Source organism: Rana temporaria, chromosome 2, assembly GCF_905171775.1.
Source record: "Rana temporaria chromosome 2, aRanTem1.1, whole genome shotgun sequence".
Taxonomy (NCBI): Eukaryota; Metazoa; Chordata; class Amphibia; order Anura; family Ranidae; genus Rana; species Rana temporaria.
Genome location: NC_053490.1, coordinates 292,942,454 through 292,956,599, shown reverse-complemented (window position 1 = coordinate 292,956,599; position 14,146 = coordinate 292,942,454). Strand labels below are relative to the sequence as shown.

The 14,146-nt window shown below is 42.7% G+C and overlaps 1 protein-coding gene across 2 annotated transcripts in view; it reads left to right on the top strand.

Annotated features, from left to right (window-relative positions):
• RSPO1 (R-spondin 1) overlaps nt 1-14,146 on the top strand; it is a 185,647-nt gene that overhangs the window by 164,288 nt on the left and 7,213 nt on the right. For both annotated transcript variants that reach the window (XM_040337222.1, XM_040337221.1), the window contains exon 5: nt 3,192-3,380. In XM_040337222.1, coding sequence (XP_040193156.1) covers nt 3,192-3,380 — 189 coding nt within the window. The remainder of the gene's footprint in view (nt 1-3,191; nt 3,381-14,146) is intronic.

The following is a 14,146-nucleotide window of genomic DNA, read 5'->3' as shown; positions in this document are numbered from 1 at the left end:
ATATATATATATATATATATATATATATATATATATATATATAAATATATATATATATATATATATATATATATATATATATATATATATATATATATATACACACACACAGTATACAGTTGTGCTTATAAGTTTACATACCCTGGCAGAATTTATGATTTCTTGGCAATTTTTCTGAAAATATGAATGATAATACAAAAACTTTTCTTTTGCTCATGGTTAGTGTTTGGCTGAAGCCATTTATTATCAATCAACTGTTTTTACTCTTTTTAAATCATATTGAAAACAGATACCACCCAAATGACCCTGATCAAAAGTTTACATACACCAGTTCTTAATACCGTGTATTGCCCCCTTTAAATGACAGCTTGAAGTATTTTGTGGTATCTGTGGATGAGGGTCTTTATCTTCTCAGATGGTAAAGCTGCCCATTCCTCTTGGCAAAAAAGCCTCCAGTTCCTGTAAATTCTTGGGCTGTCTTGCATGAACTGCACGTTTTGAGATCTCCCCAGAGTGGCTCAATGATATTGAGTTCAGGAGACTGAGATGGCCACTCCAGAACCTTCACTTTATTCTGCTGTAGCCAATGATAGGTCAACTTGGCCTTGTGTTTTGGATCATTGTCATGTTGGAATGTCCAAGTACGTCCCTTGCGCAGCTTTCTGGCTGATGAATGCAAATGTTCCTCCAGTATTTTTTGATAACATACTGCATTCATCTTGCCATCAATTTTGACCAAATTGCCTGTGCCTTTGTAGCTCACACATCCCCAAAACATCAGCGATGCACCTCCGTGTTTCACAGTAGGAATGGTGTACCTTTCATCATAGGCCTTGTTGACTCCTCTCCATTTATGGTTGTGGCCAAATAGCTAAATTTTGGTCTCCTCACTCCAAATGACTGTGCCAGAAGGTTTGAGGCTTGTCTTTGTGCTGTTTGGTGTATTGTAAGTGGGATACTTTGTGGCAATTTGCATATTAATGGATTTCTTCTGGCGACTCGACCATGCAGCCCATATTTCTTCAGGTGCCTCCTTATTGTGCATCTTAAAGTTATTTGTGGCTGGAATTTTAGTTGGTCTACCTGACCGTGGTTTGGTTTCAACAGAACCCCTAATTTTCCACTTCTTGATTAGAGTTTGAACAACTGCTGATTGGCATTCTGAATTCCTTGGATATCTTTTTATATCTCTTTCCTATTTTATACAGTTTAACTATCTTTTCCCACAGATCCTTTCACAATTCTTTTGCTTTCCCCATGACCCAGAATCCAGAAATGTCAGTGCAGAACTGGATGAAAAATGCAAGGGTCTGTCAGGAGTCCAGAAACTCATTGGCCTTTTATACACACACACATTTATTACAAGAAAACAGATCACAGGGGAGGATGGTTACCTTTAATAGCCATTCAAAACCCCCAAATTACCAGGGTATGTAAACTTTTGATCAGGGTCATTTGGGTAGTTTTTGTTTATATTATGATTTAAAAAGAGTAAACATAGTTGATTGATAATAAATGACTTCAGCCAAACACTAACCATGAGTAAAAGTAACGATTTTGTGTTATCATTCATATTCTCTGAAAAATGGCTCATAAATTCTGGCAGGGTATGTAAACTTATGAGAACAACTGTATGTGTGTACCGAGCTTTAAAGCCTAAAGCTAGTTATACATTAAGCAATTTTCTTTCCTTCAACCATGGGTTAAAAGAAAAAAAATGCTAGATTCTCCTATCAACACATTCAGAAATGAATAGGCTTACATCACACCGCTCTGAATTGCATGTGAATTGCACAGGCATGCGGTGCGGTTCCAGTGAGATTCATGTGCAGTTAATATTGCGAACTGAGGCTAAGGATCACCTGGAACTTAGAGTCAGTCCTCTAGAGCCTGGGGAACAGACAAGTTATGTCTGTGAGAGCTGTAAAATTGTATGTAAAGACTGACAAGCATTAGGCTTAATCAGCCTGAGATGAATCACTTCACAAGCAAGGTCAGGGCATCCCCCAGGCATGGTATTTGATGGAGTTTTGCATTTTTTATGTTTTAAGAATTTCTTAAACCACTGATCCTTCCAAACCACTTAAGAACCGAGCCTCTTTCTGAGAATTGGTGTTTACAAGTTAAAAACATTTTTTTTGCTAGAAAAAATGTCAGGCTAGGGAGAGGATCTGATTGCCTCCGGCGCTACTGACGGCTCTAGTAAGCGGCGGAGGTCACCGGAGAGCGGCGGGAGGGGGGCCCTCTCCCGCCGCCGATAAAAGTGATCTTGTGCCGAATCCGCCACAGAGACCACTTTTATCTTGAAGCGGACCGCCCGCTCTTGATGAGGATACCGGGGGTTATAGTAGCTAGCTGCGGTACTCCACTTCAAAGAAGCAACGTATAACTACGGCGGGCGGTCCGGAAGTAGTTAAAGATTATTTTTTGCTTTGCTACATGTCCTCTAGGCCAGTGTACAGTCCCTATGCCTTTTGTTTGAGAATAATCTGCCTATTAGCTCAGAAAAGGGACAGAAAATATTCTAAAACAAAATGTAAATTTTTAGGTAAGTTTAGTGTTGGGCTTCATGCATAGCTGTCTTGGGCCGCAGGTTGGACAACCCTGATTTACAGTGTTTCTCTCACTTCTGATTAAGCAGTTAGAGGGCTGTCAGGATTTAGCAAGCAATTGTGTAAATTAGGAAAATAAAGTATAAAAGGGAATCTCATTAGCTCTGAGTACCTGACAGAGCAAGAGCGAGTAGCCATTTCAAACTGAAACAGAAAATATGTGCCCATGACAAACAACTTGGCTTTGCTGGGCTTTATTGTGTAGCTTCATTCCATTTCAACTCCTACATGGTCTGAGATAACAGGGATCAAAGGCCAGTATTCCTGTATTAACCCTGTAATTGTACAGTGAGTTAAGTTCCTTTAGTAAATTTATTTTCTGGATTGAAAAAAAGGACTGTTATGGCTACAAGTTTTTTGAAGCATTATTAAACTCTATATTTTCACATTTCAGGAATTTATCCATGCAGACTTGTGACATTACTGATAGGACCCCTTTAAGTTCCATTTTAACCTTAGGCCTGACATACTGTTTTGTTGCTTTGATCTCAATATAAAGAAAAAAGGCAGCTTAAACATGTAGCAAAAATTGCTGTGTGCATTTTTATGAGTTTTGAGGTTTCCTATGTTGTATTTCAGAACAATGTGAAATGAGCGAGTGGGGATCTTGGAGTCATTGCTCTCGTCCAGCAAAACAGTGCTGGAAAAAAAAAGGAACACAAGTGAGAAGTCGGAAAGTTCTAAAAGCACCACTGGGGGAAGCATCCCTTTGCCCTATCAATAAAGAAAGGAGGAAATGCACAGTGCTCCAAACCCCCTGTCCAAAAGGTTTGTATGCGATCTCACTAAAAACCAAAGTGCACAATAGTTCTATTTTAAAGGTCTTCTAGTTGCTTTTTTATGAATGTTTTTCTAGGTGACACATGGTTAAAATTGAGCTTTCAGGTGTAATTGCAAAGATACGCTGGTCACAAACGGTGTACTGTAATACCCACAGGCAGTTCAATCTGTTTAGCACAGTTTGAAAATCTGCACAATGCATAGTAGACAAGTCTGTGATCCAGAATCCTATGCTGATCAGATTTTCCAGGATACTTGAAAATCACTTCTCACAGATATTATACCATTAATATTTACTATCAAAAAGCACATAGGGAAAAAAATCAAACACTGCATAAACTGCAAGCAACAGTACAGGCATACCCCACTTTTAAGTACACAATGGGGTTTATTTACTAAAGCTGGAAAGTGCAAAATCAGGCTCACTTCTGTATAGAAACCAATGAGCTTCCAGGTTATATTACCAAAGCTTAATTGAACAAGCCGGGGTTAGAAGCTCATTGGTTTCTATACAGAAGTGAGCCTGATTTTGCACTTTCCACCTTTAGTAAATAAACACCATTGTGTACTTAAAAGTGGGATATGCCTGTAATCATAATTGATGGCTGTTTAGGAAGTACAGATTTTGTAATGTCCGCAGACATAAAGAAGTGTGGTAGTCAAATAACAGAACAAAAATATGGAATCAAGGTGTTTTAAAACTTTAGTTTTGGGTAGGGTTCCAACTCTTGTCAGATTTGTATGTCTGTGTCTCCATTTGAAAGATTTAGGGGGTTATTTACGAAAGGCAAATTTACAGATTTACAGCGACTGCACTTCCAAGTGCACTTGTAGTTTGCACTTGTAGTGCAAAGTGGATTTGCCTTTAGTAAATAACCCCCCTAGTGTCTGTATTAGTCCTGGTGACCACAGTCACTGGGACTGAAAGTGAGAGAAAACACAAAATTTGGAGTTGTCACCAGAAAAAGAAAGATAAATCTTCCAATGGGGGGGAAATGTTTCTTTGACAACTGTCTAAAAGAGCATTTGCCTTACTTTGGAGAGATTTCTTCATACTTCCTGCTTTGTCTACAGGATAAGAAGTGAAGAAGAGAACTCTCCCCAGTTGGACATGAATGGCAAACAAAACATCAAGGGTTTTAACTACTGTATTCCCTATTCTATCTAAAATAAAATAATAGTTTTGGCTTTGTATATACAATACTCTAATGAAAAGCACTTTCAGGCTATAAACTTTCTGTTCTGTTATTTTGCCCAATTTTCCCAAGAAGGTGAATGTCTTCAGGACTTCTTTAAAAGGCTCATTGATGTTCAGAGCTGGTACCAGCCTTAAAGACGCATTGAGGTTTAAAGGCCATCAGAGAGGTCATCAACAGCATCCAGCTGTTCATGACACCATTTCTGAATTACATGGAAATCTGTAGGAAGCAAAAAGGGTACAAGTGTTTATCTTCCTCCTTAAAAATATTAGATCCCTGTATATCACTGTAGCATTAGTTACTACCCTTACAACTGTCCACCCACCTCTCTTAAAGAGCTTTAACTGTTACTGCACAAATTACGTAATATGCATTTAGAGAAAACAGATCGCAGCACACAAACCATCCCACACTCTGGCTCTTGTTTCACTTGATTATGCAATATTTATACATCAGCAGCCTGGAAGTTTAAAACAGAGGTAGACTGAATATTAAAACATCTTGTTGTCAATTTATGCCACATCTACAAAATTCTAAGGCAGGGTCTCCAGTCTCCATTGGTATATTATTTGGTGGAATTTTGGTGGAATTTTGAGAAGTAACTCAAAGCATTAATTTTGTCTTCACATAAATTTAACGATACTCTACCACTTAAAAAACGGTTGCTAAAAGTTAAACCACCTAGTGGGGTCTATGCATATATGAGGAGGCTTATTGTTTCCCACAGACATCCTAATCCAGTCACCATGGAATGTGTAGTTGTTGATTGTTCAAGAACAGTTTGGGAAGGGTAAAAGTTGTGGTATAACGTGTTGAAAGGCTTGTTCAGTAGCTGAATAACTCTGTCTAATTGTCGCTCTTGTCCACTGCCAAACTACCTTCTTCCAACTTGACACCACTAGGGAGAAGGGCTCTTATATCGCTTAGTAAGTATACCTATGGAAAATGTAGTTGTTGATTGTCCAAGAACAGCATGGGAAGTGTAAAGTAGTGGAACAGCGTGTTTCATAGGCTTGCTCAGTAGCTGATTAACTCTGTCTGAAAGTCTCTCATGTCATGTGCCAAACTATCTCCTTCCAACTTGACCCCACTAAGGAGACGCACTCTTACATTACTTAGTAACGATCCAAACATCACCGTTCTGCCATCAGACTAGGAAAGATGCACCATGGTCTTGAATGCATACGATAACCATTTTAAAGTGACCACTCTTCTCAGTGATGCCATAACTTATGGGCCACTTAAGAGGTCCCCATCAGCTATTATAGGAAACAGGTGATAGATGGTTTAAAACAGATAGAAAAGGTAAAAGTTATTGATTAAACCTAGTGCCACCATCTCTATCCTGGGGAAGCTCCATCATGATTGTACAGACTCCCTAAGATGCACAAGAAAGGTGCCCTTTTTGGACTGTGTGTTACATGTCAAAGAGGGGGGGGGGTGACTTGGACACTGAGGCCAACAGAAAACCTATCCACACGGAGCTGTATCTGCTTTTTGACTCCCACCACCAACTGGAACACAAACTGGGAAATATTAGGATTTTACAACATTGGGCTGAGATAGTAACAACAAACACAAAGTCTAAAAACAAAAAACGCAGACATCTCAGGAGTGCTTTGGATGTTTGTGGCAATGCAGACTGGGTTTTGATTAAAACATCCACAAGGTCAAGTCATCACATATGTAGTTTGAGTGCTGGAAAAGCTCAGAAGGATCTTTAGTAAATATAGCGTCTTGTATCCCAAAAATACACTGAGATGGTAGGTTGTGCATGCAAAGACTCAATTGGGTGCTAGCCCAGCTTGCATGCTGTACACTATGAATTAAAGAAGTCCAAATGGCTGCACTCCAAAGATCTACTTTATTGCCAATTAAACTACCAAAATAACAGGTGGTACACACTTACAGCAGGGGGCAAACGGGTATATGGGTTTTATGCTACTAGTCAGGGCTTACTCATTACCATAGGGTAATAAGTAAGCGCTGACAGCAGCGTGAAATGCATCTATCTATTTGTCCCCATGCTGTGGATGTGTATCACCTGTAATTTTGATTGTTACTAGTCTTGGTGCAACTTAAGATTTGGATGAATAATTCTAGTTTACACCTCTCATTTCAAAGAAGTAAAGTCAGAGAGAGCGTTGAAACTGCTTGCTTTGTGTCTGTGTGTCATTTAAAGGTGTACATAGCATGCCTGAACCTAGAGTGTCAGAGAGAATGGAGAGTTCACAGGGTCAAGGCCTTTTTAGAGAACGTGCATTACCAAGCAACCCCCCCCCAGGGGGCAGTACTACAACAGGGGGCACATCCGGGATGTTTTCTGCTGCAGGCATTCCAGACACGAGCCATCACATGGTGGAGAGATGCTGCAGTCATCTGGGGAAGAGCAAAAGGAGTTCAGATGAAGTGAAACACTGTTCTGGGGATCTCAGGAAGTGAATGCACAGAGAAGGAGATCCAGAAGTGGGTGAGGGCCCTAGTTCCAGGACACCTACACTCTGGATGTGGATGCTGCTGGAGTGGCAGGAAGACATACCTGCCTGTTTCCAGGGAGAAGTGGTGCCTCTAGCAGAAGGCATAGTTGCTTGAGTGATCCCACTTCAGGTGAGGGAAGAGGACATTGGGGGGCAGTCGCCACCGCAAGCCAGTGTGGGAAGCATGGGACTAGTTGGTACAAATTCCCATGGGGTTAATGCTCCTCCTGTCTCATTTTACTTGGATATGAGCCGTTTAGAAGAGACTTTGGTGAAGAATAGCTCCAATACCGACAATCAAGATTATAGGAGGCTTTTGGTTCTTCTCAGGGCAACTACCCTTCCCAAGTTGGGAGGAGCAATTTTAGGCTTGAAGCAATTCAGTGGGTTGAAGAATGGAATGTCTCGGAGGCTGTGAAATGGCAGCGGAAATGAGGGTCTTTAGGGACCCGCCGCAGAAGTGATCTGAAACCTACCCATAGGAGGGAAAGATTGTGTCGCTATGGATTACATAGATGCTTTGTATGCTGTCTTTGGAAGGGTGGAAAAGACCCCCGATCTCCTATACAAATTTTATCACACTCATCAGCAATGAGGAAAGAAACTCTCTGATTATATCTCTCGAATAGATCGAATGCCGCACCAGGTCATCCTTAAAAAAGGCATTGATCAAAAGACAGCTGATCAAGCTTGTTTAGACCAGGGGCCCGTCCAAACCACCCTATTATTCTAAAATTGCTATTGAAGGGAGCCTGAATGGTTCCAACCTACCCAGAGCTGATGAGAGAACTTCAGGAGGCGAAAGTGTTGTTGGAGGAGAAAAGCTTGGTGGCAAAAAATTCTGCTGTCATTACCAGAAGGATAGAGAAGGTGTCTGCTTGTGTTGCTCATGTTGAGCCCAGCTTTTTGGATGAGGACAGTGAGGCAGAAACCAAGCCAAAAGTACCTGTGAGCCATGATAGTAAGAAGTCGACAGTTGAAACGGAGTCGTGGAATTGATGACTCAAGTTGCACATGCGCAAGCACAGATGTATCAAGCTTTGATAAGGGTGATGGAAACTCAAAGGATGGCACACGGACAACGTTTCAGCCCAGGAGGTCCGGAAAAGGAAGTACTTGGATGTGGAGAAACTGGGCATTTTAAGGCTAGATTCCCCAAGACACTAATCAGCCCAGAGCTTCTAAAAGAGGTGTTGAAAGCATTACAAAGGGCCCTCTACTCAAAGAAGGAGGGAAACTTTTGGGGACCTCAGTGAAAGAGCCAATTGGGCATCCCAAGGTAAAACGTAGCTCTAAGATTCATGGAGGGTCTCCCATCTGCCCTTCTTCTGTTCCTTTGCTTGCACCCAAACAAAAACAAAAAATTAGTGCAGAAAGGGTACACGGACACAGGAGATCAATGCACCCCATCCTAGTCGTAATGACACTTGGATTGTTCAACCATTAAGGAAGGTAGTTAGGGCTCACAAAATGGAGACTCAAATGGGAGATTTGCCAAAGAATTTGATAGGACCTTTTCCAATAGTTTCACTCTAAGTGGAAGGGATTTACACCAAAGCCCTGCTTGATATAGGTGATCAAGTAATGCTACTATATAGGGATTTCAATGATCGACAATTGAAGCATATCCCATTAAGGAAGCTGAAAGATTTAGAAATATGGGGGTATTGGTACCAAGACGTTCCCTTACAAACGATATATCACCCTCAAGATAACATTTGACCACTCATTGGCTGGGAAGCCAGAACCTTTTGATACTTTGGCTGTTGTTTGCTCTCGACCCCCTGGACAAAATTTCTTGTTGATGGGAATAAATAAAGATCTTGTGAGATGACTGCTCACTCCATTGGCAGTGAGGTGTTCCCAGGTAAAGAAGATTCACCCTCAGTTTAGACAGGTTTTTCAGCATGTCATGCAGGAACAAAAAACACCTATAGATGGGGTGAAAAGGCTGTGGCAGCTGGGAACTCAGGATAGAACCCTACAACCGGGCAAGAGAGTATGTTTAAAGGCCACCATCAAGCTGTCCTGGGACCAGCCAGGTCCATTTGGAGTGCTGGAAGCTGACCCATTGAAAGAGGAAACTGGTATAGAGTTGGTTCCAGAAGTTGTGCCTACCAGGATGTTGCTGCAGAATGGGGAGAGGACCCCTGTCAGTGTGCGGAACATCACCAGCCAATCCGCCTGAAGTCCTGCATGGTGTTGGAGAAGGTACATGTGGCCACCCCTGTTACGGTGGATGACTTGGTATTAGCGGATATAGGCAAAGGACTCTGCGTCCAAAGTCCAGATTTGTCTCCTTGCTGGAGAAAGAGGGTAAAAGCTCATATTGCCAGGTAGGAAGAGATGTTCTCCGAGAATGACTTTGATGTAGACTGTGCTAAAAGTGCACAGCATTGTATCAGAGTGAGTGAGGACAAGACTTTTAGAGAGAGCTCAGTGGATCCCTCTGAGTGACCTTGCGGATCTTTGGGAGCAGTTGGCTGAACTGAAGAAGTCTGGGGTCATTAGAGTGTCCAGGAGCCCCTATGCCTCTCATGTTAGTGCATAAGAGAAATGGGACTATTCGTATGTGTATTGATTATAGTACATTAAATCGAAGGACCATTCCCGATCAGTATATCACGCCCCGCATAGAGGATGCCTTGCAATGTCGGTCTGGAGCAAAATGGTTCAGTGTGCTGGATTTGAAGAGTGGATACTATGATATCCCAATACATCCTGATGATCAAGAGAAGACAGTGTTTACTAGCACATTGGGGTTCTTCGAGTTTGATCACATGCCACAAGGGTTAGCAGGAGCCCTAGCCACCTTTCAGAGATTGATAGAAAACACTGTGGGTGACATGAATCTGATAGAGGTGCTTGTGTAACTAGATAATATTGTGTTTGGGAAGACACTAGAAGAGCATGAGGCCAGACTTGAGAAAGTCTTCCAGAGACTTCATGCGGAGGGGCTGAAACTGTCATTGGAGAAGTGCAAATTCTACCAGACCTCAGTCACCTGTTTAGGACATCTGGTCTCCGCAACTGACCCACGAAATTTGGAAGCTGTTACCTCCTGGCCTCGACCTAGGACTGTTACAGAGCTGAGATCCTTCATAGGATTCTGCTCTTACTACAGAAAGTTTGTGAAAATCTTTGCTCAGATTGCAAAGCCTCTCAATGAGTTTTTGCAGAAGGAAGTTAAATAAAAGTTTGCAGAAGTCTCATTTAAGGGAGTCTAAACAGCTGAGACTAAGAAGGCCGCAGGGGCCTGTTCATGATCAGTGAACTCTGATGCTGATGGACCGTTTTCATCAGACCAAACCGATTGTGTGTGGGCCCCATCGGTTATTTATCCATAGGTTAAAAAAATAGGAACTTGTTTTAAAATTATCTGATGGATAAAAAACCTATAGAAAAAAACAATCGTCTGTAGGTACGTCCATCGGTTAAAAATCCACGCATGCTCAGAATTAAGTCGACACATGCTTGGAATCATTGAACTTCATTTTTTTCAGCACGTCGTTGTGTTTTACGTCACCGCGTTCTGACATGATCTGTTTTTTAACTGATGGTGTGTAGGCACGACTGATCATCAGTCAGCTTCATCGGATAACTGATGGAAAAATCCATCAGACCGTTTTCATCAGACTAACCTATCATGTGTACAGGACATTAGATGTGAAAAGGCTTTTCACATCTACCTTACTGAAGATCCTGTCTTGGCCTATGCTGATCCTTCCAAGTTTTATGAGTTGCACGTGGACGCCAGCTGAGATGGGTTAGGAGGAGTCCTCTATCAGGAGGCGGAAGGAAAACTTTGCCCCGTTGCATATGTGAGTAGAAGCCTCACTTCCTCTGAGAAGAATTATTCAGTGCACAAGTTGGAGTTTCTGCCCCTCAAATGAGCTGTAGTGGATAAACGACAAGACTTTCTGAATGGGGAAACTTTTGTGGTAAAAACTGACAGCATTCCCCTTACTTGCCGTCTACTGCCAAACTAGATGCTACTGGCCATCGATCAGAAATTGGGTTCATCTCACACTGAAGGAGTTCATGCTGTGCGTCAAGGAGTAGAGCATCATCACAAGGGGTCACCCAGGAGTACATCGGTACTATTGTGATCTGACTCAAGTACGTAGTCAAGAACTGCCTCAGTTGACCAAGGAGGACATGAGGAGATATCAGCTGGGGAGTATCCATTGGGCAACCTGGTTAAGAAAGCACTGATAGCTCGAGATCCTCAAAAGTTGTTGAAAAGTTCTGTGGATGGCGCAAAAGTGGTGCACGAAGAGTGGGAGCGAATGCGACTTGAAGACCGTATCATCTACAGGAAAGGCCCCACAGAAGAACCAGGAGGTGTTCAACAACTGTTTCTCCCAGAAAAGTACAGATTGGTTGTATTAACAGCTTTTCACGACGACCATGGACACCTGGGTTTAGATAGGACTCTTAGGTTAGTTAGGGATCGATTCTATTGGCCATCCATGCAGACTGAAGTCAAAAGCTACTGCCATTCCTGTGTCCGGTGCATCCAAAGGAAGACTTTGCCTAGTAGAGCTGCCCCACTGGGCCATTTACAAAGTCAGGGCCCCATGGACCTGATGTGCATTGATTTCTAGTGTCTCAAACCTGACTTGAGTGGGCGGAGCAATGTCCTGATTGTGACATATCATTTCACCCACTATTCTCAAACTTTCCCAATCAAAAACCAACAAGCCAATATGGTCGCCAAGACTAGGGTAAAGAAGTTATACGTTCACTACTGTCTGCCTCAACGTCTACATTCAGATTAAGGTCGGAATTTTGAGAGTAAAATTGTGAAATGTTTATGTGAACTTCTGGGTGTTCAAAAGACCAGAACTACCCCTTATCATCCTCAAGGAGACCCACAACCAGAAAGTTTTAATCATACCTTGCTAAACATGCTAGGGACTTTACCTTCCAAAAAGAATGAGCACTGGGGTGATAACATTGCCGCAGTGGCCCATGCGAACAACCCCGCTGGATATTACCCTTATCGGTTGATGTTTGGAAGAAAAGCTTGTTTGCCTGTGGACCTGGCTTTTGAGACATCCCTGGAACATACTTCCCAAGCTTCTTACAAGAGACTTTCGGAAAAACTTGATGCCTGCCTATGAGTGAGCTAATGGAAGCATCCACTGCCAGAGAAAAAATAAACATAAAGAAATTTGATCTGAAAGTAAGAGTTCAAGTCTTGCAACCAGGAGATCGAGTGCTGTAAAACATAAGTTAGCCGACTGCTGGTGGTCGTAACCCTACATTGTTTGCAGATGGCTCCTGGGGCTTCCTGTTTACCAAATTCATCCCGAGGGAAAGACCGGCCCATTAAAGACATGGCATCAAAACCACCTTCTGCCTATGTTGGGGTGCCTTCACCCCCTTGCCCTGATGTACACTGTCCTCCTACATTGAGCCCTAGGACTCGTCGGGTCTCCAAGCTGATTCCTTTACCAGACTGGTAATTGACTGGTTGTGGGTTCTCCCATCTGAAGACGTCATTAGAGTTCCTTTGTCTCCAGTAGATGACATAAAGGAAATCTCTCTGACACAAAGGGTGGAACCCCAACCTGTTAAGGAGGAGAGACCCGAACCACTCCCTGTGAGTGAAGTGAGACTGGATGGGTCAAACCAGAACCGATTGACAAATCAGGAGTGCAAGGACGAAGCTTTCATTTCTCCCCTACAAGAAGCTGTGGAAAAGAATATACCTGAGAGAGAGGAGAAACCGGAGACTGGTTGTAGTTTTTGGGGAACAGACCATGGGCCCGAAGCTTTGAAGAGCATATACTCCAGAAAATCTGGCCTCCCAGAAGACTAACCTATGACACTCTGGTTGAAAAGCTCTGATGAACTAATTCCTACAGCTCAACATTCTAGTCAAGAGCCAGTTTCTTCCACCGAACCTTTGGTAAAGAATGATTCTGTTTCACCCTCTGACACTGCTCAGTGGGCCACTACTCTATTATTGGCCTGTAAACAAAGTGATTTAGCTCTGTCTAATGACTTATGTAACTTACTGTTGGCAAATACTTCTGTTACTCAGCTCCTTGCCGCTGTAGATTATGGTTAGCAGATTACTATTAGGGTACTACAGGGTTTAATGTGTTTGGTCCCTCAAAGATAGGATACAATCCCACTGAATAGTCATGACCTAAGACTTTCAAGTGGGGGGGGGTGAACCCAGGAGCGGACTACGGTTATCTGACCTCTGCAGACTGTCTATTATTATCCTAGCCTTGTTTCTATAACCCCCTAGTGCTGGATTTAAATCACTGACATAATTTCCTGAAGCACAAAGAAAGGTATTGTGGGAGTTTCTTAGTAGGCTTTGCTGAGATTACAGAATTGACTGTGCACCGCATCTCCCAGAAGACTGTCTGCTCTCAAGTGGGGATTGTGGGAGAGACTATATAGGGATCTGGAGATCAGGCCCATGCTCTCTTGCTTCCTGGATCTAACTGTGTGAGCACCATGCCACCGCTGTCAGAGGATTGTGGCCGATAGCATGATCCACAACCACCACTCCATTCCCAGCAAGTTCAGCTGACGGCTGCTGGGAGAGACGTACTGCAGCAGCGTTGGACTCTGGGAACCAGATCGCTGAATCCACAGACGAATGCTTGCTTGACCTACCTGCTTGAGGAATAATTATTCGTTGGTCCCGTCTGGAGGCTTTGATGTCTATCAGGATTGGTGAGAGAGCTCATGCTCACAGATCCCGTTGAAGCCAAGAATTTCTATTTTATTAGCTCCAACCCTGCCCGGTGAAGACAGTGCAAGGCCTTGCTGTTAGACAGTGTTGTTAGTATTCCTAAAGGGGACACTCAACTGATCATAATGCCTCACACACGGCCGGATTTTCAGAGAAACAAAGTCAGACGGGCATTTTTTCTAGGAAAGTCTGGCCGTGTCTAGCCTCCATCTGACTTCTTTTTTTCGGAAGTCCGACGAACCTTTAGATAGAGAACCTGTTCTTTCCGTCGCACTTCCAGTGGACTCACGGAAGACTTTTGCACGGTCAAGAGTCCAACTGTGTGTACAAGGCATTATAGTATACTAGCTCCCATTA